The 27,046-nt window shown below is 62.2% G+C and overlaps 3 protein-coding genes across 3 annotated transcripts in view; 1 reads left to right on the forward strand and 2 right to left on the reverse strand.

Annotated features, from left to right (window-relative positions):
* SPNS2 (SPNS lysolipid transporter 2, sphingosine-1-phosphate) overlaps positions 1-6,043 on the forward strand; it is a 32,444-nt gene extending 26,401 nt beyond the window's left edge. Inside the window, exons 4-12 of the mRNA XM_065896577.1 lie at positions 346-497; positions 721-787; positions 2,060-2,202; positions 2,508-2,660; positions 2,779-2,968; positions 3,298-3,363; positions 5,214-5,312; positions 5,393-5,556; positions 6,001-6,043. Coding sequence (XP_065752649.1) covers positions 346-497; positions 721-787; positions 2,060-2,202; positions 2,508-2,660; positions 2,779-2,968; positions 3,298-3,363; positions 5,214-5,312; positions 5,393-5,556; positions 6,001-6,043 — 1,077 coding nt within the window. The remainder of the gene's footprint in view (positions 1-345; positions 498-720; positions 788-2,059; positions 2,203-2,507; positions 2,661-2,778; positions 2,969-3,297; positions 3,364-5,213; positions 5,313-5,392; positions 5,557-6,000) is intronic.
* An 895-nt stretch (positions 6,044-6,938) lies between these two features.
* On the reverse strand, positions 6,939-23,068 carry MYBBP1A (MYB binding protein 1a). Its single transcript, XM_065898049.1, has 28 exons — positions 22,805-23,068; positions 22,511-22,609; positions 21,699-21,782; positions 21,535-21,609; positions 21,335-21,442; positions 20,293-20,468; positions 19,965-20,132; positions 19,741-19,858; positions 18,227-18,522; positions 17,479-17,589; positions 16,775-16,900; positions 16,404-16,571; positions 16,214-16,313; positions 14,482-14,578; positions 14,231-14,382; positions 13,810-13,896; positions 13,581-13,742; positions 13,325-13,495; positions 13,061-13,218; positions 11,773-12,025; positions 11,424-11,549; positions 11,269-11,337; positions 10,576-10,683; positions 10,263-10,364; positions 9,250-9,398; positions 8,514-9,074; positions 7,142-7,277; positions 6,939-7,037 (listed from the first exon to the last, which is right to left on the reverse strand). The coding sequence occupies exons 1-28, from the start codon at positions 23,066-23,068 to the stop codon at positions 6,939-6,941; spliced, it is 4,323 nt and encodes a 1,440-aa protein (XP_065754121.1).
* A 1,163-nt stretch (positions 23,069-24,231) lies between these two features.
* Positions 24,232-26,621, reverse strand: GGT6 (gamma-glutamyltransferase 6). The gene is given in 11 exon segments (XM_065897602.1): positions 24,232-24,402; positions 24,404-24,461; positions 24,463-24,609; positions 24,611-24,681; positions 24,684-24,828; positions 24,830-25,129; positions 25,131-25,188; positions 25,516-25,629; positions 25,706-25,813; positions 25,816-25,907; positions 26,488-26,621. Coding segments are annotated over 11 exon segments (1,398 nt in total).
* Between the last annotated feature and the right edge of the window lie 425 nt (positions 26,622-27,046).

Here is a 27,046-nt window from a genome sequence, read left to right on the forward strand (position 1 = left end):
GGGGCGGCTTGAGGCTCCCAAGATGGGGCCAGAACCCAGGGAGGAAGTCTCCCAACGAGTCAGGGTGGCAGTGGAGACACAGGCTTACGTCCCCCGCCAAACCTACAACTCTCAGCCCCTGAAAGTCCAGCTCCATCCGAGCACTGGGCCAGCTAGACCCAGTCCGACCCACTATTCAGAGGCAGGAACTGAGGCCCAGAGTGGCCTGGGGTGTAGTCGTTGCTGAGGCAGGGGTTGGGCTCCATCCTCTCTCCTGTCTCCTGGGCCCTGCCGCGGGTAGGGAGCGGGGATGCGCAGGCAGGGGAGCAGGCGGGCCCCCCCAGCGCTCTCCGCCCCTCCCCACAGCACTTCTGGCTGCTGGTCCTGTCCCGCGGGCTGGTGGGCATCGGTGAGGCCAGCTACTCCACCATCGCGCCCACCATCATCGGCGACCTCTTCACCAAGAACACGCGTACACTCATGCTGTCTGTCTTCTACTTCGCCATCCCTCTGGGCAGGTGAGGATCCGGGCCAGGTCCCTTTGGATTTCTTACCACTCCCTCTCCCTGGAGTTTGGCCCTCTGTGACCTAAACACATGGGCAGGCAGCCTTGAGAAGCGCCTGGACCAGCTCCCTGGCTGGCTGGGTGGGGGCGGGGGCTGGTGGCCTCCTAGACTGGTGAGCATGCCCTGCCCCCGACGCCCTGCCCATCCCTGCCTGACCGTCCTGTCCTCTCTGCAGCGGCCTGGGCTACATCACCGGCTCCAGCGTGAAGCAGGCGGCCGGAGACTGGCACTGGGCCTTGCGGGTAAGAACACCCCCAGACCAGCCGTTGCCCAGGGTCACCCAGAGATTCAGGGACAGAGCCTCAGCCACCAGGCTCCCCACCTCGCGGGCCTGGGCTCTTCTCCTTCAGTTCACTTGGAGGTGTGAAGGGTGCCAGGCTCACCCCACTCAGGGGCCCCAGTCTGTGAGGACGAAGGAAATTCCACGTTCATGGCGGCACTTCCTGCTGTGGCCCTGTGCTGGGGTGGGGCTGAGGCGAGACCTCTGTGTGAGGGCCCCGGGGTCTGGAGCCACTTCCTGTCCTGCAGGAGGATTCGGCACAAGTCTGCCAAGGCCCCAGGACAGTGCAATCAGAGGAAACAGAGATCCCCAGTCTTGTGAAGGAGAGGAAGCTTAAGACAAAGTGTTTTTTCCTCAAAAGCAGGAAGGAAGCAGCCTGCGTGGAATTTTTTCATGGGGGGCGGTGCATGGAGAGGAACTCCCCAGACCATGGGCTCCCAGGCCTGGTGGGGATGGGTACAGATTTCCCTGTTCTCAGGAGCTGGTGGAGGGACTGGTATATTGGAATCCTGACTCTCGAGATGTGCCCTTTCCATCTGGAGAGAGGCCTGGGGCCTTGGAGATTCTGTTCTCGACACTGGGCAGGATGCAGGGAAGACCCAAAGGGGCTCCTGAGCCTCTGTTCTCCTGGAACCCACACGGGCCCCTCCCAAACGATAGGCTACATGTGCAGCCAGTCCCTTCTCAGTGCCCCCCCACCACCAGGGTGAGGAGCTGGCCTGGGAAACTTTTCCAGACCCAGGGAGGCGGGCAGGAGCTGCTATCTGGCTCCCTGTCCCCAGGAACTCTCCTCTCCCAGTCATCATTCCATGTGTCCGCCCACCTACTTGTCTTCCTTTTGTTCCATCGATCACCCATCATCCATCACTCGTCACTCATCACCTATCCACTCATCCATCCTCCTGTCCTTCCATGCGTTAATTCATCCACCCAGCAATCTATCCATCCATCCATCTCTCTGACTATTCGGCCATCTGTCCTCCCTCCTCCATCCATCTGACCATCCCTCCCTCCCATCCTGCCTCTGGTCGGCACAGCCCATTTTGAGCCCCCAAGCCCCATATGTTAGCCTCACCCCCAGTGGCTCTGCCCAGTCAGGAAGGCTGAGCAGATCCGAGCCCAGAGGGGGGCCCAGGGCCCAGAGGCGGCGTGGCTGGCCTGCTCCCCCTTCCAGGTGCAGTAGAGACAGACGCCTGGGCGCTGCTGTCCTAACTGGTGCACCCCGACCCACCAGGTGTCCCCCATCCTGGGCATGATCACAGGAACGCTCATCCTCGTCCTGGTCCCGGCCACTAAGAGAGGCCATGCTGACCAGCTCGGGGGGCAGCTCAAGGCCCGGACGTCATGGCTCCGAGACATGAAGGCCCTGACCCGCAAGTGAGTGCTGCTGGGAGGGGTCCGGTGGGAAGAGGGAGGGAGGGGCGCCGAGATGAGAGGACCCCAGCTTGCAGGCTGGCCCACACAGCCTGCTCGGCCAGACTCCCTGTCCACAGTGCTGGGGCTACTAGTGTTTATGACCCCTGAAGCCAGAGCCCTCAGCCCCAGAGCCCGTGGGCAAGGCATTTGAGGCCTTCTGTCCCTGGGGGAAGGAGGGAGGAAAGCCTGCCTCCTGGGCCCGACCCTGCCAGCTGCGGGGATGCTGGCCCCCCCTGCTCAGTGTTGCTGCCCCGGCCTCTCCCCAGCCGCAGCTACGTCTTCTCCTCCCTGGCCACGTCGGCCGTGTCCTTCGCCACAGGGGCCCTGGGCATGTGGATCCCGCTGTACCTGCACCGTGCCCAAGTCGTGCAGAAGGCGGCGGAGACGTGCAGCAGCCCGCCCTGTGCGGCCAAGGACAGGTGCGGCCAGGCGGGCTCAGTGGGCGGGCGGGGATGGCGGCGGGGGGAGGGAGGCCGCCGGCCCCTCTACCCCAGCCCTGCCCTCTGACCTGTTCTGCACCGTCCTCTGTCTCCGCAGCCTCATCTTCGGGGCCATCACCTGCTTTACGGGTTTTCTCGGGGTGGTCACGGGCGCAGGAGCCACACGCTGGTGCCGCCTGCGGACCCAGCGGGCTGACCCGCTGGTGTGCGCTGTGGGTATGCTGGGCTCCGCCATCTTCATCTGCCTCATCTTCGTGGCGGCCAAGAGCAGCATCGTGGGGGCCTATGTGAGTGCGGTGGGAGTGCCAGGGTGGCGGGGCAGCGGGGCTCTGGAAGAGGAAATGCAGTCTGACTTGGGGCAGGGGGTGGGACCCCCCACGGGGAGGCTCGCCCACAGGGAGGCTTCAGTCCTCAGTCTGCCCCTGCTCTGTCCAGGGCTGTGGGCCTGGCTTGAAGCCTGTAGATAATCCACAAATTCCCCGTGCGCCTGACCGCCAGGAGCCCGGGGGGGAAGGCTTCTGGGGGCCCCCGGCCAGCAGTCAGGGTGCAGGGAGCAGCCTGGGCCCAGTGGCGGGTAGAGCGCCCCCTGATGGTTGCTCTGGTCTCTCCCGGGCAGATCTGCATTTTTGTAGGGGAGACGCTGCTGTTTTCTAACTGGGCCATCACAGCGGACATCCTCATGGTGAGGAAGGCCGAGGTTGCCTCGTGCTGACTGGGGCCTCTCAACCCCTCGGGGCAGATGGGGAGGGTGGGTGAAGGGGTGGGAGAGCCAGCTGGGCTTGTGAGGGGAGAGAGGGAATCAGAGATTTGGGGGTCTGCATCGGGGCAGGGCCTGGAATCAGAGGGTTGAGCAGGCAGAAGGGCAGGATGTGGGGACTGGGTGCGGAGGGCGATGTCTGGAGGCTCAGGTTTGTGGCCGGGAGGCTGGCAGTGCCAGGCTGGCACCAGAGTGGTGCTGTCTGCCAGGGCTCCACCCTCAGGGTCTGAGCTCCCATGGACTCTGCCCTCCTGGCTCAGCCCGGGTTCCAGGCGCGCCTGCCCGAGTGACCGTGGCTGGGTCGGGCAGACAGAGGCCGTCTTCACGGGGCCAACAATGGGCTCCAGACCAGGCGGCCAGGGACAAAGAGCCATCTGAGCGGCGGGCGGCAGGGGCTCGTGTCCTTGGGCGGGGATGGGAGCAGCCTGGGAGGAAGCAGGAGGGGGCTGTGGCCTCGAGAACAAGCGGCAGTCTGGGACGGGGGTGGTGGAGGAGGGGCTGGCTGGTCCTGTCCTCAGTGATCCTCCAAGTCAGGGCCGGGAGAGAACTGGGAGAAGGGTATGCAGGGGACCGGCGGCGGCGAGGGTGGGAGGTGCCAGGGTGGGCCCTGGGGGCAGGGGGAGGAAGGACTCCTCATGGGGCCACCTTCAGCGCACTTGGGGTTTGGTGCCAGAATGTGGGTCAGCCTAGGAGATCAGTCTGCCTGGGCATCAGGGCCCCTGGCTAGCTCCCCTCCAGGAAGCCCGCTTGGCCCCGCCCGAGCTTCCCTGTGTATGTGCTTCACCCGGGGTGGTCTCTCTCCAGCACCGCCCCCCCTCACCCAGTCCCTGGCTAAAGGTGTGGTGGGCGGGAGGTCTGACTCAGCTCAGTGCCAGGCGGGGATCACTGCACGTGCGGGAGTGAAGGTTGGAGTGAGTTTGCCTCAATCAAGGGCCCTTGGTGGTAGGCACGACCCCCTCCTCTGCCCCCAGCCCCAGCGGCAGCCCCAGATGAGGGTTTGGGCCCCAGGGAAATCGTGTCCCATTTTACTAAGTGTCACGGCCAAGTGACTAATTATTCCTGGAAATGGGGCCACGCAATCCAGGTCTCCCCTCCCCCCCAGTAACTAGGTGCCCGGTGGGCACTGGCTGCTCTCAGACTGTCCACAAAGGCTGGGGCTCTGACTAGATGAGGAAGTTGAGCTCGGGGGCAGGGGGCAGGGGGCTGCCCAGGGCACCCACTGAGGTGGCTGCTGCCCGCCCCCTGCTCCTCTGCCACCAGCCTCTCTGTCTGACCTTGGCCCGCCCAGCTTTGGAGCTGCAGCCCCTGTGGGTCAGGGCCTGCTTGGTCTGGCGGGGGTTCTGGGGGGCCCAGCAGCTCTGGCAGTCCGTGCTGGGGGTAAAAAGTGGAGGCTCTTCTAGGCAGGGTCCTGCTTCCCCTCCCCATCACCCATCCCAGGCCTTGGCAGGTCCCCACGGAGGCGAAACCAAGATGGGTCTTTAGCTTGTGGGGAGGTGAGGGCAAGATTGAGGCCAGGGTTCTGGTCCCAGGGTTGCCACGTGTGATCCCTGTGCCCGGTGCACTTGGCTCCCCGCCAAGGGCAAAGTGCCGACGCTAAGGCAGCCTGGTCTCAGAAGCTGCGGAGGAGGGGGTGAGGGCCCAGGAGAGCAAGTTGAGACACCAGGGCAGGAGCGAGTCTGAGGCCACGGGAGCTTGAGAAGTGTCGTGACCCCTGGGCTGAGGCCAGGGGGGCACAGCTGACTCTGCTGGCCTCTGACCTGCTGCCTCTCGCCCAGTATGTGGTCATCCCCACCAGACGGGCCACCGCCGTTGCCCTGCAGAGCTTCACCTCCCACCTGCTGGGGGATGCCGGAAGCCCCTACCTCATCGGCTTTGTGAGTACTGGGGGTGGGGTGGGGTGGGGTGCAGGGCTCTGGAAGGTGGCCCCGCCCTAACATCCACCCCCATCCCACAGATCTCCGACCTGATCCGCCAGAGCACCAAGGACTCCCCGCTCTGGGAGTTCCTGAGCCTGGGCTACGCCCTCATGCTCTGCCCCTTCGTCGTGGTCCTGGGTGGCATGTTCTTCCTGGCCACCGCGCTCTTCTTCCTCAGTGACCGCGCCAAGGCTGAGCAGCAGTGAGTGTGGGGGTGAGGGTGGGCTTGCTGCCTGCTGGGACAGGAGGGAGTGGGTGGGTCGTCTGGCTGACAAGGTCCCCGCCTCCACGCCCTCCAGATGCTGCCTCCATCACAAGAGGGAGCCCAGGGTGGCCCCGGGGTGGTTGTGGTGGTTCTAGGTGGGGTTTTTCCCTGGAATGAATGGTTTTCAGGATTGGGGCTCTGACCCTGCTTTTTCCTCTCATTTTCTGACGTCTTTCTCCTCTCTTTACTCCTCTCTCTCTCTCTCCCTCCCTCCCTCTCTCCTCTCCCCACTCCTGGGCTCTCCCACCTCCCCCTGGGGCTGACGAGGTCCCTGCCCAGCACATCCGGTCCGCCGGCCCCCGCGATGCGACGCGCCAGAGCAGTGCCCGGGCCAGGCCCCCGCTGAGCTGCCACCTTGACCCCCACCCGTCTCTCCCCCAGGGTGAACCAGCTGGTGATGCCGTGTGCATCTGTGAAAGTCTGAGGCAGTGAGTGTGGGTCCGGGGGGCTGGGGGTGAGAATCCTTGCAGGAAGGCAGAGGCAGGGTTAGTGGAGGGGGAGCACGCAGCTCACCGTGGAATGGGTGTTCCGGAGGCAGGAGCAGCTCCTGCATCACTCCTGCCTGAGCACATCCCAAGCCTGGGTTTGGTCCTCTTCCTAATGAGATGTTGCCCGAATTGACCAGTGGATCCATGGGAGGGGGGCAGCTCCCCCTTCCTTCCTCAGAAGGGCTGGGGGCATAGGTCAGGGTGGGGACTGGCCAGGAACTCCCTGCTCGGTTCTGGACTCTGTCCTCCCGAATCCTCCTAGAGGTGCCAGGGCCTGACTCCTCCTTGGACCTTCCTCTGGGCCTGGCCTCTGGGGGCTGCAGCTTCCCGGCAGTGCGAAATCCAAGGTCACTGCCCCACGCCTTGCCTCCAGTAGACCCACACCCTTCATGCTACCAGAGCCCCAAGAAAGGCCTGTTTCTCCCCATAGGGAGGATGGTGAAAGAGGGAAGCTCTGGAATGGGCTCTGCACCTGACCTCTGACCCCCTCCCTCCAGGTGCTACTGGGATAATGAAGAACCCTGGCTCCTACCTAGTCTGGGAGGTGTCCCCCGACGCCCTGGCCCCGTAGGGCTGTCCCGAAGCTTTCCATGTGACCCACAGCTGGGTGCCCACCGGCTCTGGTCTGGGACTGCTGAGTGGCCTTGGCTCCAAGAAGCTGTGTCCTCAACTAACCTGGAAGGCTGTGTGTGCTGGAACCATACGCTGGGACAGACCCCCAGGCCTGGGTCTGGGCTGCAGGGGCCCTGGGCCCCAGGAAGACGACAGCCCACTGTGGGTGTGTGGGGAGAGGCCGGCCTGTCCCCAGCTTATGTGATCCTGGGGCCGTCTCTACCCTCCCCAGACTCTGGGGCCGGGGGGCTGGACTTTCCCGCACAGCTTGCTGGGCAAGGCGTCATCTGCAGCTTTGAAGACACGACAAGCCTTGGACTGCACAGAGGAGAGGTGGCCCAAGCCTCAGGGCGGCACTTCCGGCTCTGAGGCTCCCTGAAGCGCCTGGGGTGTGACTGCAGCCTGTCAGCTGGGCCTCTGACCTTGTGGACGTTGGACTCAACCTGGCAGAGCCGGGCACCCAAGCTGCTGGTCGCTCTGGAGGACACCTGTCTCTGCTGCCTTGGGCTGGCTGTCAGCTCGGAGATCTCCCAGGTGGGGGACCATCCTGACAGGGAGCTGGCAGTACCAGGACTGAAGGCCCTGGTGGCAGCTACACCCCACCTGTGCCCCAGGCTTGAGACCTTTGGGGGTTCCCCATGCCTACAGGGCTCCTTGGATCCACCATAGCACCCCCACCCCCCAGAAGCCAGGAACTGACTCTGGCCCTCAGGCTGGGCCCTTTCCAGGGGCAGCACCCAGGGGACAATTCCCAGAATCTGTGGGGCAGCAGCCAGAGCTCTGGCCGTCAGAGGAAGCAGCCCTCCACTAAGCTTCCTGGCCCAGGGCCGAGCCTGGGGGGAGCTGAGGCACATCGGGACAGGCCAACACCCAGAGCCACCCCCACGCAAACATCAGCTGCTTTCAAGTGCAGCCCTTTCCAGACTTCCCCCCACCCCGCCCTGAGAGCCACACGCTGGGGTGCAGCCGCCAACCTCTCGCCAGCCCCCCAGCTTCCCCCCGTGGAGCTCATCACATCCCCTCTGCGTCACACACTCCCTCCCGGTACCTCTGCTGGAATCAGGGTGGTTCTGGTCGCGGTGGCCCCGTGTGGCCAGCAGGAGACCCTAAGAGCCAGCCAGCTTAGTGCTTTCTGCCCACCGTTGAATGGCTGGCGTGGCTTCAATGGTGGGGAAGTTAGTGGAGTAGCCCCTCCCCACCAAGCTCTGGGGCACCCTGGGTGGGGGGCTAACCAAGGGGTGGGCTTCCCCCAAAGACCAGCCTGGCCTCCATTCCCACCCCGGCCTCAACTGGGGCCCCAGCAATGTTTTCTTGTTGTACAAGAACCAGGTCCAAGTGTTGCTTCCTCTTCCTTCCGGAAGCCAAACTGCTCCTTTATTTTTTAGAGCTGCTCATTGTGAATCTCAGAGTCTTAAGAGAGAAGCCAAATATATTCCTCTTGTAAATGAAGAAATAAAGATATTTAAGTCACGCCCCAGTGGCTCCCGCAGGAAAGCAGCCTGGGGGGTATGAGGCATGGTCACACTTGTACCCCACCCGCCAGATACCAGAGCCCTGGGCCTGGCCCCACACCGCTTGGGGAGCCAAGGTCCCAAGCGTGCTCTGTGCCTGAGAGCAGCGGCAGGGCCTAGCCCAGGGCTGGGGTCTCTGAGGCCACGCCTGCTGGGGCAGGACCTACTAGCAGGCTGGCAGCAGACCTCCCACCCCCGGCGCGGAAGGTAGAATCTCAGACAGTGGCTTGTGTATTAAAATCGTGGTGAAAAAATAGTCTCTAGGGCGGATGGGGACACTCACAGCTTTTTCGCCTTCTTCAGCTGCCCCTTCTTCTTGACCCCGCTCTGGAGGAGGCTGGGGCTCCTGCTGGCCAAAGACAATCTGGCCTTTCTCCGAGGCAGTGCGGACTGCGGCGACTTGCCTGAAACCCCCTTTTGGGGCAGATTCTTCTGACGCTTTTTGGCAGCAGGCTCCTTGGGGGACTCAGGAGACAAGGGAGTGGCTCTGCTCACCGGGGACAGCTTCCGATTTTTCTTCTGCAGCTTTGGAGTCTTGGCGGGGCTGCTGGGGCTCGTGGCAGGGGGGTCTGGGGTCGGACTCTTGGAGGCAGGCAGCCCCTGCGCCTGGGACTGGGCTGGGCCCTTGCGCTTGATCTTCCTCTTCCTCTTGCCAGTGCTGGGGGGCTGGTCCCCACCGGCGGCTGCGGGCTTGGCCGCCTCCTCCTGCGTGGCGCCCTCGGACTTGCGTTTCTTACGCTTCTTGGTCTCTGGCAAGAACCCCTTTTTCTTCCGCTTCATGCTAATGGGGCTCTGCGTGGCCTTAGGGACTTCCTTGGCATCCTTCTTCTCTGACTTGGGACGCCTGGGAGGAAGTGAGCAAAGGAAAGAAGTATGTGGTGAGGGCAGGGTTGACCTCCGCGTCCGTGGTCCCCAAGCGGCCCAAAGCTCCCACACTGCGGTGCACACATCAGGACGTGTGCGACGTGAGGGTCTTCCCAGCCCCTCCCAAGGTGGGGGCCCCCTCTCCCCGAACGTACTGGACTCCGAGGAACTTCATGGCCTGCCAATAGAGATCATAGAGGCGGCTGGAGCCGGCCGAGTGCGCCCCCTGCTGTAGCCCCTGCTGCAGCCTCAGCTGTTGGCTCTGCAGCACGCCCAGGACAGCGGTCAGGTCCATCGTCAGCTTCTGCAGAGGGGCAGGAAGGCTTGGCTGCAGTGGTGACATGAGGCATGGCCTGCCTCTCCCTGGCTCCTGGCCCCTGTCCTCCCACCCTTGCCCGGTGAGAGCCACTCTGTGAGCCCACCCCTCTTCTGGACCCTCAGCCAATCCTGCCTGTACATTCCCCAGTCTCTCTCGCGCTGCAAGGAGAAAAGAGCCCCAGCTGCCATGTTCTGTTCTCTTCCCACAGCCCAAAGGCCCGCCCACCTGCGGGGTGCCCCATGCAGTGACCTCAGGGTTGCCAATGCCTTTCCTCCTATCTCCCCCTCCCCGTCACATACTGAATGGGTTGTTATTCAAATCCACTGGCTTCCAGAACACCCCTCTCTCTCCTGGCTTTTTACTACCCCTCTGAGCGTGGCTTCTCAGGTCCGCTTGCCGCTCTGCAAGGCCCTGGCCCTGTCTGCTCCCTGCAGCCTCCTCTTGGAAGCTTATCCCGCACTTGGGCTTTGATCAAGTGTCTCCGCTAAGAACCCCCAAACCTCTTCCTCTGGGCCAGACTGGAGGAACCAGAGCCTTGCCCACAGCGGCCCCTTGAGCGTCTCACGCTCCACCCGCCCGGCCCACCTCCAACGGCCCAGAAACCCGTGCCCCGCGCTCACAGCCGCGTCCTCCCATGGTCGCCAGCCCTCCCAGCCCCTTCTCGGCTTTCTTACTGGAGCAGAGGGACAGCCCCCGGCTCACCTCACCCCGGCCAGGCACTGGCTGTGGCACCCTCGCCCCTCACACGAAGCCCAGATTCCTGACCCTAGCGTCCAGAACCTTGCCCACCTGTCTCCCCACCTGCCTACCCTGCCTACGTGGTGCCCTCCCTCCCGCGCCCATTCTCACCTCGTGATGGATGTTCCTGAAGAGAACGTTGAGCAGCTCCAAGGAAGACAGCTCCTTCTGGCGCCCTGACTTTGTCTCGGCCTCACCCAGCGTCCGCAGGGTCTAAGGAGAAGGCAGCCAGGCTGAGCCCCTCCAGAGAGATGCCCAAAGCCTTGCTGTTGCCCACACGAAGAGATTAGGGCGCCGAGGAGAGAAATGCCTCCTTGGGGGGACCCCCAACCCACCCCCAGGCGCAGGGTCCAGCAACCCTTGCCCCTTGGTTCCCAGAGCACCACTGCCAGCGGGCGGGGGAGCGGAGCCCCGTGGCTGTTACCTCAGTGACCTTCGCCAGGATCTGGTCCAGCAGCTGCTCCCACTCGGGGTCCTTAAAGCACAGCCTCAGCTCCCGCGTGGGCACGGTCTTCTGGAGCAGCAGGCAGGCCTGGGCCTGGGGAGGGGGGGGGGTGGAGAACGGGGTGAGCAGGAGCCTCGGCACGCTGGGCCAGGGCTGAGGGAACCGCAGGGGGACCCCACGAGCCTGCTGGGCACTAGAATAGGCTACGCGGGAGGCGCTGTCGCCACAGAAGCTCTAGGCTCGGCCCTCACCTGCCCCTGCCCCTTCTTCTCAGGCAGGTGGGAGAACCGAGGCCTGGGGGGCAGCCAGGGCTGTCAGCCGGACGGGGTTCCCGGCCCTCCACTCACTCAGCGCGCCTTCCTCCTGTGTCTCCAGCCCCCTCGTCCCACCCCTGCCCCCAGGCCTACACCCAGCAGCCTGGGGCTTCCTCTGCGCAGGTCAGAGCACGGTCTCTGAGGAGCTGGTGGGCTCGGGCCACACAGGAAGGGCCCCCCAGCCCCAGCTGCTCTGGGCCTACAGTGGGGGCGGGGCTGCCCAGGTCGGAGGGGCAGGGCCCACCCTCTGGCCCGCCCAGGGCAGCATTCCCAGGCCTCACAAATAGCTAACCAGCCAGCCAGGAGTCGAGCGAGTACTTCAGACAGGCCCTCAGCTGGGATCTGGGAAGCCCCTTACCTGATGGCGGGGCCGCGTGTGGCTGGTCACGTGCTCGACCACGATGGGGAGCAGGTTCTTACAGAGCATCTGCGGAGGGAGTGACGGGCTGTGAGCTAGGCTGTGAGGACTGGGCCGAGCAGGGCCCAAGGGGGCGGCCCGGCACTGCAACTCACCGGGTGCCGGGAGAAGAGGCTGAGGAACATGGGAGCTGTGAGCGGGCTGCTGCGCTTGGTCAGGAAGGAGCTCAGTGCCGATGAGTAGATCGGGGTCACGAGGCTCAAATCCAAGCAGCTGGCAGCCTGCACCATGTGAGAGAGAGCTGGTGTGATGCCAGGGAGAGGGGGCCCTGGGATGGGAGCAGAGCCTGGGCTGCCTTCAGACGGCTGAAAGCTGGGTCCCGGGGAAGGCACAGCCTCAACTTCCCATCTGTGAAATGGGCAGATGGTCCCGCCGCCTCCTGGGACTGGCTCCCACCGGCTTGGACTTTCCAGGCTGAGCCTTCCCGGCCCAGCGCCTGCTCACCTCTGGGCCCTGGGGCTGGGTGCCGGTGTCAGTGGCGGCTTTCTCCTTCTTCTGGGCCTTGCAGGTGGACTTGCCCACAGTGTTGCCCTTTAGGACCCGGAGCAGGTAGAGGGAGGCATTGAAGTAGTAGAGGCAGACGGAGGAGTCAGCCTGGCGACTGGCCTGCTGCACCAGCCGCTCCAGCTGGGCATACAGAGTCTCCACGCGGTCGCCCACGTTGCGGCAGTAATGCCGGGAGCGGCACAGGTGGTGCCTGGCGGGGGAGAGCAGGGTGGGGGTGGTCACGCTGTTACCCCCCCGCCCCACGGCAGGGCCAAGCCCCAGGGTAGGGACGCCGGGTCCCATTTCACAGGCAGGAAACAAACACCTAAAGAAAGCGGTCTTACCAAGGGTGCAGGGGCAGGCCCGGGACCACATGCAGATGGGCTCTGAGAAGAAGCCGGAGGGAAACCAGCTCCCTGGGTGAGGCTCCACCGCGGGCCAACACCCCGACCTGGCCACAGCCCCATCTACACCCGCCCCCCGGGGGATGGTGGCTTCCAGGCTCTTTGTAAGACACAGACCAGGGCCTGCGCGCTCAGTACCCTTCGGGCCTGGGCCGAGTGGGAGGGAGAACTAGAGGAGAACGTGGGACCTGGGCCCGCAGGGGGCGTGAGCGGGGGCTGCGCTGTCCACCGCCCCTCCCCACCTGCTCTGTGCCGCACACTAGGCACAAGTCCTTAGGCCTCTCTGTCTCCACCACCGCCTCTGCTCGCCAGGAGACAGGGAGGGCTCGACCTGCCACGCTGCGCCAACTCTTGCTGGGCTCCCTGCTCTAGCACCACCCACTCGCCCGCCTCCTGGCTGCAAATGCCTCGGAGGCTCCCAATACTGCGAGGGCCGGGCCTCGAGGCCTCTCTGACCGGCTCCCGTGTGACACGTGTGGACACGCCTTTCTGCCCCGCCTGTGGCCTCTAGGCCTGAGGAGCTCCCTGCACTGCCTAAACTTCTCCCAGGTGGCCTTCCCTGGCACCTCAAGCCTGGGTTAGGTGCCCCTACTGTCTCCCATCCAGCCCCTGCCACAGGCCCAGAATGTCGCCGCTGGACGCCCTGTCGGGTTTCCCAGCCTCAGTGACCCCGAGGGCAGGGATGGGACTGGGGGCCCCGTGCTAAGGGCTGCAGAACACACGGGCGGGGCAGAGCTGCGTGAGACTTCCTGAAGGATGCGGGCCCCCGGGGCTCCCAGCTCCTACCCTTCCTACCCAGGGAACCCCGGAGGCGCGGCTCCCCGGGGGCCCGCCGCGCTCACATGAAGATGCGGGCCGTCTTGTGCAGCAGGTCCTGCTCCTGCTTCGTGCTGCTGGTGCGCATGCTGCGCCGGATGACGTGCAGCAGCGGCTCGAGCACCTCCAGGACCAGGGGGTTCTCGGGCTGCTTGGTCACCAGCACCTCGATCAGGTCCAGGACCTGTCGCCGGGAAGGGTGGGCTCAGCCAGGTGTGGGGACGGGAGCAGAGGGAGACTGGACGGAGGGTGGGGGTGGGGGTGGGGGTGGGGCCGCCTAGCGGGCTCACCCTGATCTGGAAGCCCCGTCGGAGCGCCTTCTCCTTCTGTAGCTTGTTCTTCTCGTCCCTCCGGGCCTGGATGCGCAGCTTCTGCTCGGCAAAGAGGCCGGCCAAGTTCTTGTCCAGGGCCATCATGGCCTCATCCCCCAGCTCGTCGTCGTCCTCGCCGTCAGCTCCGCCCTGAGGAACAGATGCCCCATGAGCGGCCCGGCCTCGTGCAGGAGACGCACACGGACGCAGGGCCCCCCGCCCGGCTCCTGCTCACCAGCGCCTTCCCTGCCTGCAGCACCGCCTGCAGCTGCTCCCGGAAGCTCTGGTCCACGTCCCCGTCCCGCTCCTCCTCGTCGCTCTCCTCGTCATTGCTCTCCTCCTCCTCGCTCTCCGAGTCTTCACTGCCCTTGTCCTCGCCGTCGTCCGAGCTCTCGTCCTGTGGGTGGGCCGCGCGTCAGGCCTCTGCACCACGCACCGCCTGTCCGCCCCCCGCTGGCACGTACCTCCGCATCCCCCAGCAACTGCCGCTCAGAGGCATCTGTAACCACCACGTTGTCGTCCTCGTTCTGGCTCTCCTCGGGGTTTAGCACCTGCCGGGATTCCCAGATGGCTGACGCATCTGTTGGCCCGGCCCCTTCACCTGCCTTCCCTGATCGTGGCCGTCCAGTCTCGGCCAAAGGTCCCCAGTTCAGGGAGGAAGATGGAGCCCAGGAGAGAAAACCACTCCCTCCAGTGCCCCCTTGATAAACCCCGTCAGCTCTTGGCAAACCCAGGGTCAGCGTGCACAGCAGGAGACTGTGAAGGAGACCCCCAACCACCCTGCAGGTTACAGTCAGGACAAGGTGGCAATGAGGCAGCCCTAGTGCAGTCCAGCGCTTGGAGAGCCCCATCCCGGGACCCATTTCCCCAAAGGCCCCAACTTACATCCAGAATGAGCTGCAGGGCACGTGGAGTCAGGTGGGAGCAGATGTGGCTGAACACACTTCGGGCCACCTGGCGCATCAGGTGGCTGGGCTGGGCCAAGAGGGCCAGCAGGATCTCCAGCAGCACCTCCACCCATGGCGGCTCCTGCGGGTCTGCGAGCAGGGAAAGGGCTGAGTCTGGGCAGGGCACCAGCGCCCCATGCTGGGTCCCTATTGCCTGCCCCCCCCCACCACCCCGGGACGATGACCCACTGGTGGCCTTGGAACGGGTCCGACGGGGCTTCTCCCCCAGGCTCTTTTTGATGCAGGTCTGGATGTCGCCCAGGAGGTCACAGCTCTCTGTGGGGGACTGGGCAGGACAGGACAGAAATCAGGAGCCAGGCCCCATTCCCAGCCTTTGCTGCGCCAGAAGAGGGGGTGGCCAAGTGGGAGGAGCTGGCATCTGAGGCCTAGAAGACTCCAGACTGCCCTGGCCAGTCACCCTCACAACCCAGAGCAGAGGATCCCAGCCAGACCCCAGGGGCAGCCCAAGAGCTGATGACCTTTTACACGTAACACGCAGGCACGGGGTCTGAGCGCCCTCAGAGACCGTGAAGCCCAACCTGCCCACCGATGCCAGAGCAGTGGAGAGCCTGACAAGGCTGGCCTGGTCGGGATCACAGGGCACCAGCAGGTCCCAGCCTCCTGATCTGCAGTTCTAGATTTCTCCTCCCACACCAGGCTCGACATTGCTACAGAGAAAGACCTGAAAATCATTGATCTTAACAAATTTAAACCCATCTTGATAGGGGAATAAGCCCAGACTCCAGCCACCGACCGGTGAATTGAAAATAACCTGTGTGACTGTCGGTACCAAAGAGGCAGACTTTCCCCCATAATGCAGCAGGGCAGCGTCAGTGTTGGGGGCAGGGGTGGTGGAGCAAAGGCCAGAACAGGGCCCAAGCCCTGGCCATCTTTGCCTCCAGCTTCCTGGCTGTGGCTGGGTACCTTTTACCCAAGTCAAGCTCGGAGGTCCCAGGGTCTGGGTAGGCCCCTCAGAGGCCCAGTGCCAAGCACTGGAAGGGGCATCGAGACCGATCGTTATCCACGCAGCTCATCTACGAGCTGGGCTGAGTGCCCAAGACCTGGAAGCAAAAACCTCAGCCAAGAGGCCAGAAGGGAGTCCCACCTCCTCAGACTACTCAAGACCTGAAGCAGCCCCACAAGAGCCAGCCCACACAACGCAAGAGGAAAACCTTCAGAGAAACCAGGGCTCAGAGCCGGGAAGAAACCACGAGGGTCAAAAGAGCTGCCGGCACTAAACTCCAAACGTGGTCGAAGTTTCTTGGTGGAAAGAATAGAAAAAGAGACAAAGCTGGTTCTAGAGGACCTGTCATGAGAAAGAGTATGAGTGACAACGTGAGGAAGATAGCGACAGGGCACAGAACCCCACGTGGGGGCACCAGACAGAAACACGCTACCCTCAACCCACTACTATGGATTCTGGAAGTGTGAGAGTCAGACAGAAAAATCAGGACCCCGCTTCTAACTGACCACTGACAGACAGAAGAACTGCCCCCATCAGTGACTGGTATGCCCAGAGCCAGAGCCCCTCTTCTTTACATCCATCACCTCTGGTCAGTAAGGCAGTTTTGGGAGGTCCTGTGGGGTAGTGGAGTCAGATCCCTATGTTTGAATCCTAGCCCACAGCTGTATGGCCTGGGGTAAGTTACTTTACCTAAATCTGTTACCACACCTGTCAAAAAGAAGATGAGGCTGCCTCAAAACTGTGGGGATTACAAACAAAGGACACTGGCTGGGAAAGCTCAGGATGTAGCTGGGGCCCAGTAAGTGGATGCAGTGATTTTGTCCTTGGGCTGTAATTCCAGGCCGGAGCAGTCAGCCTAGGAAACCTGTCAACTTCAACACTCTCCAGGAGAGGAGAGCCTCTCCTGGCCACCGCGGACCCCAGGTCTGTAACCCCTTCCCTTCCAGGCCGCCATACCTTGAAGAGGTGTATGCCCACCAGGAGTAGCAGGTGCTGGAAGGCAGTGGCCTTGGCCTCTGAGGACTGGGCCTCCAGTTCTTTCAGAGTCTTCAGAGTCCTGGGTGAGACGGGCACACCCTCAGGCACTGTGGCCAGCGTCAGTACCCCAGAGTGTCCCACCCATGCCGTGGCAACTGCACCCTCTCACCGGTCCCAGGCCTGGCGCTGCTGCGTGGTGAAGGCCACCAGGGGAACCACATTGCGGCTGTGGCTCAACAGCAGGTCTGCGAACCGCACCAGGCGGTAGGTCCAGGGCTGCCTGTCCTGCGTCTGCCCCGGCGCCTGCCGGAACTGCGTGCTGAGAGTCTGCAGCAGGCTGGTAGGGGCGGGGGCGGGGGCGGGGGCGGGGACGGGGTCACAGGCTGGGCTGGTGAACAAGCCACACACCCCCCAGCCCCACACTGTGACCCACTGGAACTCACTGGGCCGCAGCTTCAAACTGGAGGGAGTAGCGCCCCGAGGCCACCTTCCTGCCCGCTCGCCCACCCTCAGACCTCTCCCAGGCTGCCCAGCACCCACCTGAAGAAGGCACTGCCCACCACCTCCCGGGTCCGGCTGTCCAGGGGGTGAGAGAAGTGCTGCTCGGTCTCAGGGATCTGGGACATGGGCTTCTTTGTCTCGAAGAATGAGTGGAAAAAACAAAACCTGGGGAGGGAGGGAGGGAGGGAGGGAGGGAGGGAGGGAGAGAGAGAGGGAGGGAGGGAGAATAACCCGTGTTACCCTCAGTCAGTGCCACCATTCTGACCAGCCCATCCTCGGGCCCTCACCGAGGGCCTGGTGCCAGGTGGCAACGATGAGAGAACGGACATTTCTCAGGTCTGGATCCCCAGCAGAACAGAGCCCAGGCCAGACTAGGGAGAGGACCAGCATCCCTCCCTCACAACCAAGATGTGAGGCTGTGTGGCCTCGGCCAGGGCACCACCGCTTCTGCCTCTCTTGGGGCTGCAGGGAGGGTGGGAGGGGCGCCTGGCAGATGCAGAGGCGAGGACCCCCCAAAACTGCCGACGCGCAAAGGCGTCTGGGGAGGGTGGAGCCAGCCCAAGCCTCTACGGTCCCCCCTTCCGAGGGTTCCCCCAAGGAATTCCCCTAAATCTCCTCCTGCCTAAGGGGCAGGGACAACTTGACCCCCAGGCTCCTGGCTCCAGGGGGACCCAGACTAGGATCAGACAAGAGACCGCTGCACCCGTGGGGAGTTGGGGTTCAAGCACATCTCATGACAATACCTGGCCACCTCCTCAATCAAGGCCTCCTCCTTCTCCGTGTGCAAGTTGTCCACGATGCTGACCAGGCGGAAGATGATCCACTTCCGTAGCCGGAACACGGCTCGCTCAGGCCTGTGGGCAGGAGGCAAGTCCGGAAGCCATTTAGAGATGGTGAAAACAGTGCCCCCTTGCCCCATCTCGGAGACAGGAAAACCAATCAAGATCCCCCAACGCCCTTATCACCAGCACGGGGCCATGTATGAGAAAACCGAGGCCTTTAACAACGAAGGCTCAGGGGCTTCCCTAGCAGTGCAGTGGTTAAGAATCCGCCTGTCAACACAGGGGACACGGGTTCGATCCCTGGTCCAGGAAGATCCCACATGCTGCAGAGCAACCAAGCCCGTGCGCCACAACTACTGAGCCTGCGCTCTAGAGCCCACGAGTGACAACTACTGAGCCTACGTGCCATAACTACTGAAGCCCACTTGCCTAGAGCCCGTGCTCCACAAAAAGAGAAGCCACCGCAATGAGAAGCCTGCGCACATCAACGAAAAGTAGCCCCTGCTCGCCACAACTAGAGAAAGCCCGCGTGCAGCAACGAAGACCCAACACAGCCAAAAATAAGTAAATATGTATATATATTATACATAAAAAAAGAGTGAAGGCTTAGATCTCCCCCACCTCTCCCCGCTTGGGGAACCACAGTACCATGCGAGGGAGGGTCCAGGCCTTTGGGGCCAGCAGGCCCCTCCCCACCAGGCCCACTCACCCATGGAACAAAGCGTCCTGGGCTTTCTTCTGGTTGTTGGTGCTGAAGTCCACCAAGGAGTCCAGGTTGGGCTGGAGAAACATGTCCCGCAGCCAGGCCACGTAGCCCTTGAGGGCGGGGAGACTCAGGAACTGCATGACCCGCCAGAAGGTAGGCACGACGGGGAGGCCCTGGTTGGTGACGGACGTGAAGCCCACCACCAGGGCCAACTGCCGCTCGGGGTCATCCTGGCAGCCCTTCAGGAAGGCCCCCACGTACTCATTCATCTCTGGAGCAAACTTGAACTGGCTTGGGAGCTGCGAGAGGTGGGCACAGCACCGGGGTCACCAGCCAGGAGGGATCCAACAGCGCCCCAGCTTCTTCCACAACAGCTATACCGAGGCCCAGGAAGCACCCTCCCTTGAACCAGCTGGGTTGCCCAGGCGCCCCAGAGTTTAATCTTTGTAACAACCCTTTGCCCTGGGCCCCTCTGTTCTGCAGATGAAGAAAACGAGGCACAAAAAAGCTTGCAAGTAACTTCTGAGGGTCACAGGGCTCCAAGTGGTGCAGCTGGGATCCGGCTCCAGTCAGTCTGGCCCCCCAGTCAGTGCTCTTAACCACTGCTCTGTACTTTCTAAGCCTGTCCTTCACCCAGGAGAGAGGAACAGCAGCTCTCCAAAGCTGGTTGTAAAGATGAAATGAGCTACTAACAAACCCAGCAGCACTTCCTGTGAACAGGGCACTGCTTTAAGCGCCTGCGGACAATATTAGCCTGGTTATCCTCACAATGACTGAGGAAGGTCCTGCTCCTCTCATCTCACGGGCAAGCAGAAGCAGGCACAGAGAAAGGAAGCAAGCTGCGGGAGGTCACACAGCTGCGGTGGAGTCAGGAAGGGAACCTGGCCGACCCAGGTCCGGGATTCCGTGCTCTTAACCACCAGTTGATTCTCCTGTGGAGCACTTAGCTTAGTGCGGGGCGCACAGACTGCTCAGAACAGCATCGGTGGTGATGGCTGTTCTCACTGTAGCACTAGCTGGGGGTGGAGGGAGGTCTGGACAGACTGCTGGTGGGGTATATAGAGGCGGGGGAGGGGTATACAGCTATAGAGGCGGGGGAGGGGTATACAGCTATAGAGGCGGGGGAGGGGTATACAGCTATAGAGGCGGGGGAGGGGTATACAGCTATAGAGGCAGGGGGAGGGGTATACAGCTATAGAGGCAGGGGGAGGGGTATATAGCTTTAGAGGCGGGGGGGGGGGTATATAGATACAGAGGCAGGGGTTGGGGTGGGGGTCGGCCCTCAGGTAGCTCACTTTACACAGAGAGAAGGGATACCCCGGTCCCAGGTCCCTCCCAACAGCAGCTGTGCTTGCCCATCCCAGGCAGGACCACTGACATGGAGAGGAGAGCAACCCTCTCTTCCGGAAGCCAGCTGACCCCAGAGGCGGCACCCCCCACCCCAACTTCTTGGCAGGAAGCAGCCCAGTCGCCTGGCCCTTTCTGGCAGGGCTGGGCCACAGGGCGCCAGCACCTACCTTAGCAGTGACCATGTGCTCCCCGTAATGGCGGATCAGGTCCCCCTGCATCACCAGCTGCAGCTGCTCCTTGGACAGCAGGGGCAGGGCCGCGCCCAGCAGGCGGAAACACAGGTAGCTAAGGGGGCGCAGGACAGAGCCTGGTCAGAGCCCTCGGACCCCTGGCCCATCCCTGCTTAACAAACCTGGGAGAAGGGATGGAGAGAGGTCAAGCACTCACGCACCTGGCCGGCCAGAACTGCTTCTTCAGGAGCCCTTGTTCCACAACTTCCTTCCAGAACCGTGGGAAGCTGTCTTCCTGGAGCGCCAGGCGGAGCAGGTCCAAAGCCACGGCAGGCAGCTTGCGTTCCTTCTTCACAGAGGTGGCCGCCATCTTCAGCACAGTCACCAGCCTGCAGAGGAAGGCGGAGGGGACTCAGGGGGCACTCCCTAAACAGACAGGGCCAGGGGCCTGGGGCCACATGGACACCCGACCCCAGGCCATGGCGCAAACCCATGGATGGAGAGGCAGCCCCGAGGCCCAGAGAGCCCATCTCCCCGCCTCCCTCACACCTGGGGATGCTCTCATCTGAGAACAGGTTGACCGGTCCCATCAGCTTCTCCAGCTTCTTGGGCACCTTCTGCTGGGCCAAGAGGAAGAGCTCCAGGTGCTCAGGGGAACCAAGTACTGAATTCAAGTCGGGCTTGAGGACTTTTGGCAGAACCTCCTGCAACATGGCCTCTGGGACCTGGCGTGGGGACATGGGTTGAGGGATGGGGGCCCCCCTCATAGCACCCTTTGTCTCTCCCCATGGGGTGAGTCCTTTGGGCCCTGTTCCACCTGCCAGCCCAAGGAGGGACAGCCACAATCCACCTTGCCAGGCACCAGAGAGTGTTCCTTAGAAAGCTCAAGTTCCCAAGCCCCAGAAGCTGGGTTTTAAACGAGCACCCCACTGATGCTAATTGGCCCTGGACCACCCTTTTAATTATTCCTCTCTTGGGTTTTGCAGAACTAGCGCATTTCTTATACAACGTGCCCCACGTGAAGGTCCTTCTGGCTCTGTGGCCACGGCTGTGCAGAAAGCCTTGGCCTGGGATGTTCCGGTCCCTGCCTTTTCCTCAGCAGCAAAGAATTCTAGGTACTGGCCCACCTCCATTTCCCACACAGGGCAGTGGGGGCCCCTGAGGGGCCAGCTCTGCCCAAATCAACGGCAAACATGTTGAACCCACCGGGAACATGCCGGGCACTGTTCTAAAACGGCACCATCCAATATGGCTGCCACTGGCCACATGTGCACCCCAAGCACTTAGCATGCACTAACCTGAATGGAAATACACTGTGAGCGTTCAACACGCTGGATTTTGGAAACTTAGAAGAACATAAACTACCTCTACAGTTTTTTTGTACTGACCGCACATTAATACTTTAGACACAGTAACATGTTTTATTTAGTCTGGTAAACCATACCTATTTCTTTCTCACTTTTTAAATGTAGTTACTACAAAACGTCAAGTGCCACACACATTTCCCCAGGACAGTGCTGTGTTTCCACGAGTAAACTCACGTTGTCTCCGTTTTCCTCTACAACAGGCAGCGTTACCCCAGGCCCCATACCTGCGAGAGGATGTCCACCAGGGCCTTCTGGGGCTGCTCCTGCAAGTGGCTGTAATGCTGGCCCAGGACTTGCAGCAGCTTCACCGACTGCATCAGCGCCTCCGAGTCCTGGTACCCCCAGAGGCAGAGAGGGTGTGAGGAGGGCATGCCCCTCTCCCCCCACCACTCCAAGCCAGTCCACATACCCCCAAAACCCTTACCTTCACCAGCCTGCCTGACTGAAAGAGGGCTAGCACCCCAAACAGGTTTCCAAAGAGAGCAGGTCTCACCATCCCCTAGAAAAGGATTCCAGGCACTGGTGAGAAGGACCCAAGTGTTCCCCAACCCTGGGGCCGCTGACCTCCCCGGGGCCACTAACTCTCACCTTCTTAACCTTCTGCAGGTCATATTTCTCTTGTATCTGCTGCAGGATGCTGCCCAAGGGGATGTCTTCAAAAGCCTGTAACAGCTGCCAGGAGGAAAGGAGGGGTTCTGGGGGAGCGGCCCAGCCACATCCCAAAGGCCTCCATCTCCTCCCACTTCTCCCTTCAACTTCTGCCCAGAGGCCGTGGACCCCCGCTCCCACCCCAAGGATGCCTCGGAAACTGCCTACCCGCCTCTGAGCAGTGCTGAGGATAGAACACAGCTGTGAATGGAACTGAATCTTGCCTCCCTACCCCATGCCCAGCTGGGGTTCAGAAAGTACCTCCTTGGGCCGCTAGATTGCTCGACTGAGATTCCCAAACACTCTGTCCCCACAGCCTGCTCTGAGCACCCCCGCCAGGCAGACCCTCAAGGACCAGGTCTCTACAGCCCTTCCATTTGTTCAGACTCCTTAGAGATAGCCTATAATTAGCTGAAGTGCCCCTTGGGAGAAGAGGGCCCCCCGAACCCTGCAGAGATAAGAGAAGCCACCCCAAACCTTACTACCCCCAGTAAATGTACCTCAGAGGCTGGTCAACCCATGTACCCCAAAGCGAACTCAACCTTCCACGGCACCTGCCTGGGCTTCTCTGCACACAGGCAGTGCTCATGCAGTTTTCTCCGCGTCCACGTGGGGACACCTCCCATCAACTCGGATGCCACCCCATCAATTTCTCGGCTGCCACTTCTCCTGCAGCTGGGACATCTGACCTTCTCACTCCCCCACCGTTTTGACCAGCAAGGCTGAACCCATTCCAGGAGCCACCACCTCACCTGCGCCAGGGCCAGACTGTAGCAAGGCCGGGCTGTTTCTCGTCCGACCCCGAGCCCAGTGATTAGGCGCTTCAGGGAGTACTTCAGCTCGGATGATCCCTGAGGAACCAAGCACAGCCCCAGGTGGGGCAGTGAAGAGAACCGTCCGGCACCCACTCATCCCTCTTCCCCGGCGCGCGCTCACCTGCGCCTCCACGTTCGCGACCACATGACCCCGGGCCCAACTCCTGGGGCCCGCCGCTACATCTTTGCCGGGATCTATACAGCCCCCTGTCCCAGGTCCCGCCACCGTACCTCTGGCCTTGCGCGCAGATACTCCAGCAGCTTCTCCGTGGCCTCAAGCCGCGTCTCCTGCTGCGGCTTCGCAATGTCCCAGAAGAAATCCAAAAACTCGCGGCTGTGCTTGAGCAGGCCATGACGGTCGGCAGGCCGGGCGCCACTCTTCGGGGCCTCTCCCGGAGCCGGAGGCTCAGCAACGTCCGTACTCTCCGTCTCCGCCATGCTTGTCGAACACGTGGGCTCTGAAGACTGCCTCTTCCAGGTCGGGTCGCGGCGCATGCGCACTGAAGTGGGTCGGCTGGGGGCGGGGCGGCCTGGCTCTTCTGTTCTCAGGAAGATCAGGAGTTTGAATTTTATTCTGATTGTGATGGGGAAATCACTGGAGGGTTTTAGGCAGGGACAAGGCTTGATCCTACTTACACTTTTAATAGATTATCCTGCTGTGTGGAGGACGGATTGTAGGAGAGCAGAGGAGAAGCAGGAAGACCAGTTGGAGAGGACCAAGGTAATGTGAGAACATTCCAGCTAATTTAGAGCTGGTAGTGGGTGATGGAAAAGAGAGGGAAGTTAGGTTTGGGGCTAACATCAGCGGGTAGGCTGTGGTATCACTTGAGCTGGGGGAAGAATTCTCTTCGTTGTGGGGAGCAGTGAGGGGGAGGTGGTGGGGTTGAGTTCTTTAAATCAGAGATACCTCTTACAGGGCGGCTGAGGAGTGCTACTGGCCACGCCTGTTTCTTGGCTTGAGAACCTGTCTCTGGAGGATTGTCGTTCAGAGACCCTGGCGCTCTGGGAAGCGGGGAGGTGAGGGCCAACGCTGGCCTTGAAATTCCACACACCCAGCTCCAGCCCCTTTTGTAGCCCGAGACACCCAACTACTCATCCTCTCAACCACTTCCTTGCTCTGCTGTTTCAGAAAGTGAGAATAAGTGGTTTACCTTGTACATGTGGTGTCCCAGCAGGTGAGCAGAAAGACAGCAGCCCGGCTCTGTGTCCCTGGGTAGGGGGTCTTCTGTGTTGTCCATGGGCGAAGCCCAGACACCAGGTGCCTAAAAGGCTGATGTGAAAGTAACCGAGAAGTAGGGATGGCACGTGGCGTCCAGGAGGCTTGATCTTTATTTTGTTTCCAGCCCAGATGAGGGGGACCAGTGGAGTGTGGCCTGAAGGGGAGCACAGGGATGCCAGCAGTGCGCCGGGATCTGCCTGCCCCGCCCGGAGGCCCAGAGCTTAGGGAGGGGCGTGGCTTTTTTCCACCTGTCCTTGCCGAGCTGGATCTGAACTCAGGGCCGTCCTGATCAGGCCAGAAGTTGAGGGCCTAAGCCAGCAGTGGCCACGTGATTGATGTACACTCGTCATGTACTCCATTGGTGCTGGACCCGCTCTGCCCTGGCCTCCAGGCTTGAGACCCCCTACTCCCACCCACCCCTGCCAAGCACCGCCCCACCTTAAAACCCCTGAAAGGAGCAGCAGCCACTGGGCACACTGGAGACACGGGCGTGCTCTGTGTGGGCTGCCACCTGAAGCAGGGTCCCTTAGCCATAAGCTCCGGGGCTCTCTGTTGGTCCTTGCTGGGCCTGGGTTTGGGGCCCAGCCAGGTGGCTGAGCAGTGAGTGAGTGAGTCATGACTCTGGCAGCTGCAGGGGTCCCTGAAGGCATGAGCCCCAACACGTCGGCCTGTGTCATCTGAGCTGTCAAGAAGGATGAGGGGACAGGCCCAGGCACTGTTTGCAGACTCGGCCACCAGCTTGCTGAGTAGAACCCCGGGACTTGGGGACAGGCGTCCAGAGCTGAAGGAACTGTTGAGCGAGGAGGTAAGGAGCAGAGCCACTGCTGTCCACGGTGGCCAGGACACTGCTCCCGGGGCTGACGGCAGCTTGTAGGGGTGCTGGGGAGGGCTGCCCCCCCCGGACTGTAGAGCTGCCTCCAGTAGTTCCAGGCCAGCTGAGGGGCTGGGGGTGGTGAACAGGATGCCCTGGGGCGCAGGTAGCTGCAGTGCTGGCTCCAAGATGGGCATGGGCCTAGCTGAGGGGCCCTCCAGCCCACAGACTCAGTAGAGCATCCCTGGCAAGGTCTGGGGTGGGGGCAAGTGCAGCCCGGTGGAGCACAGCTGCCAGTTTGGGGTTGGTGGCTCGGGCCCCAGGGCCCAGGGGAGTCCCATCAGTGTGGCAAAGTAGGGGACAGAGGCCCTTTGTGCCCTGGGCTGCGTCTACCAGAAAGCCCTCTTGAGCCAGCATGGTGGGGCCTACCAGCAGGTGTGGCGAGGGCAGGCGGCCAAAGTGTGTGTGTAGCAAATGCAGGGCAGGCAGAGCCGAGGGTAGCCCCAGGCCGGGGGCCAGGGTCTGACGTCAGGGCAGTTGAGTTGCCTGAGGAGCTACTACGGAAGAGGCCCCAGAACATGGCACCTGGGAGGAGACAAAGGGGTCACACAGGGGTCCGGGGCACTAACTGGTGTCAGGGGCACTCAGTAGTCCCAGGTGAAGGGTCACTGACTTAGCCTGGGGTTAGTGGTTACTGACTAGGCCTGGAGACAGGCATCAGTAACCAGGCCTGGGGTCAAGGTCATACTGATCTGGGATCAAGGGTCGCAGCCTACAGTTGGGGCTACTGCCCAAGTCCTACGTCCTGCTCACCAGCCAGCCTTGAAGGCCAGGGGCCACTGACCGCCTGAGTTCCATCTTACTGATCATGCCCAGGGTTGGGGTCGCTGGCTGGGGTTGTGGGTCACTGACCTAGCCCTGTGGCATGAGGACGCACCACCGCCAGACACAAAGCTGCTCCAAGTCCAGCATCCACGACGTTGCCCCCGGCAACAGACAGCTCTCAACCCAGGTGGGAGCACATGGCTGCCGCCAGAAAGGGACGGTCTTGGGACTGGGGCCCGTGACTCCGGCCCTCCCCCGAGCTGCTCCTAGCACTGACCTGTAGGGCCAATGATGCTGCCGCGGTGGTACACGCCAGGCCTGTGGGAGTGCCCACTGGCTGGAGGGGCCCCAGAGCCCAAGGTTCCTGGAGAGGCACAGCTCTGCGGAGTTGCCTCACGGCCAGGGAGAAGCCGACGGCCACCAGCAGCAGGGCGGCCACCAGCTGGGCCCAGGCCCCGGGCAGACTGCCAGCCTTGTTCCTGCAGAGAGGGATGTCCCGAGCCAGAACCAGGCAGGCAGACACCCAAGAACCCAGCAAACGATTCCCAAAAGGTTTGGTCTTGCTTGCAGGAGGAGTATAAGTTTGCCGAGGAGAAAGGGCCTCCTGGCAGAAGTCACAGCATGTCTGGAGACACAGAGATGGGAAAGAGCTTGGGGGAAACTGAGTCTCTGGAGAGGAGGTTGGAGAGGTGGGTCCAACCGGTCTGGAGGGACGCCTGAAGGGGGCTTGGCAGGCTTGAGGAGCAGGGCCCGGCCAGGTGTAGCCAGGACCAAGCTGCCCAGCAGGTACCTCGTGCACCAGGGGGTGGGAGCTGGGAGCCTTTGGCAGAGCAGCCGGCAGGGCTGACTTGATTCAAATGTCCCTTCAGATGCACAGACCTTGGATTGACCGGCACAGGCAAGGCCTGGGGCTGTAGCCGGGGGTCCCCCCACTCAACCAGAAGTTTCCTAGAGCTGGCCAAGCACGGGGTTGTCTGGCACTCCTTAGGGGCTCCAGAGGGAGGGACTTGCCAGCCTCAGTCCTGAGTTGCTGGGTGCCCAGACCCCTCCCTGACTCACCCAGAGGAGTCCTGGGGCCCCGAGGGATGTGGAATGAGCTGCTCTGATATCTCACCCTCTTCCTCCTCAGACTCCAAGCTTGGTTCCCAGACCAGCAGCTTCTGGTAGAGCACAGGCCCTGCTGTGGGTTCCATGGCCCACGGTGCCTGTCCACCTTCCAGGCTGAGTCTTTGGAGGCCCTGCCCGAGCCTAAGCCCGTGGGTAGGAGGTAGAGGCACCCTTGCGGAAGGGTGGTATGGAATCTAGAACAGGTCTGGGCAGGGCACAGGGCCAGGGAGGTTGTGGGTGAGCCTGCCCCACTAGGGCACAGGGCCCGAGGGGCTCTTGTGGCAGGGGACCCCGTCAGGGGAACGAGAAGCCCAGTCCTAGGGCCACAGCCCCTGAAACCCAGGGCACCCGCAGGCCCCTCCTTTTAGGGGATGCAGCCTTTGGATCCCGGTCCTGTTAAGGCTCTAATCTAGGGACGGGAAGCTTGAGTGAGAACTGCAGTACATTGGCTTGAATCAGGGCTCAGCATGTGACTAGTTTCTGGTATAGGGGTTTCTGGTCTCTGGCTTGG

This window comes from Phocoena phocoena, chromosome 19 (genome assembly GCF_963924675.1).
Source record: "Phocoena phocoena chromosome 19, mPhoPho1.1, whole genome shotgun sequence".
NCBI classification, from domain to species: Eukaryota; Metazoa; Chordata; class Mammalia; order Artiodactyla; family Phocoenidae; genus Phocoena; species Phocoena phocoena.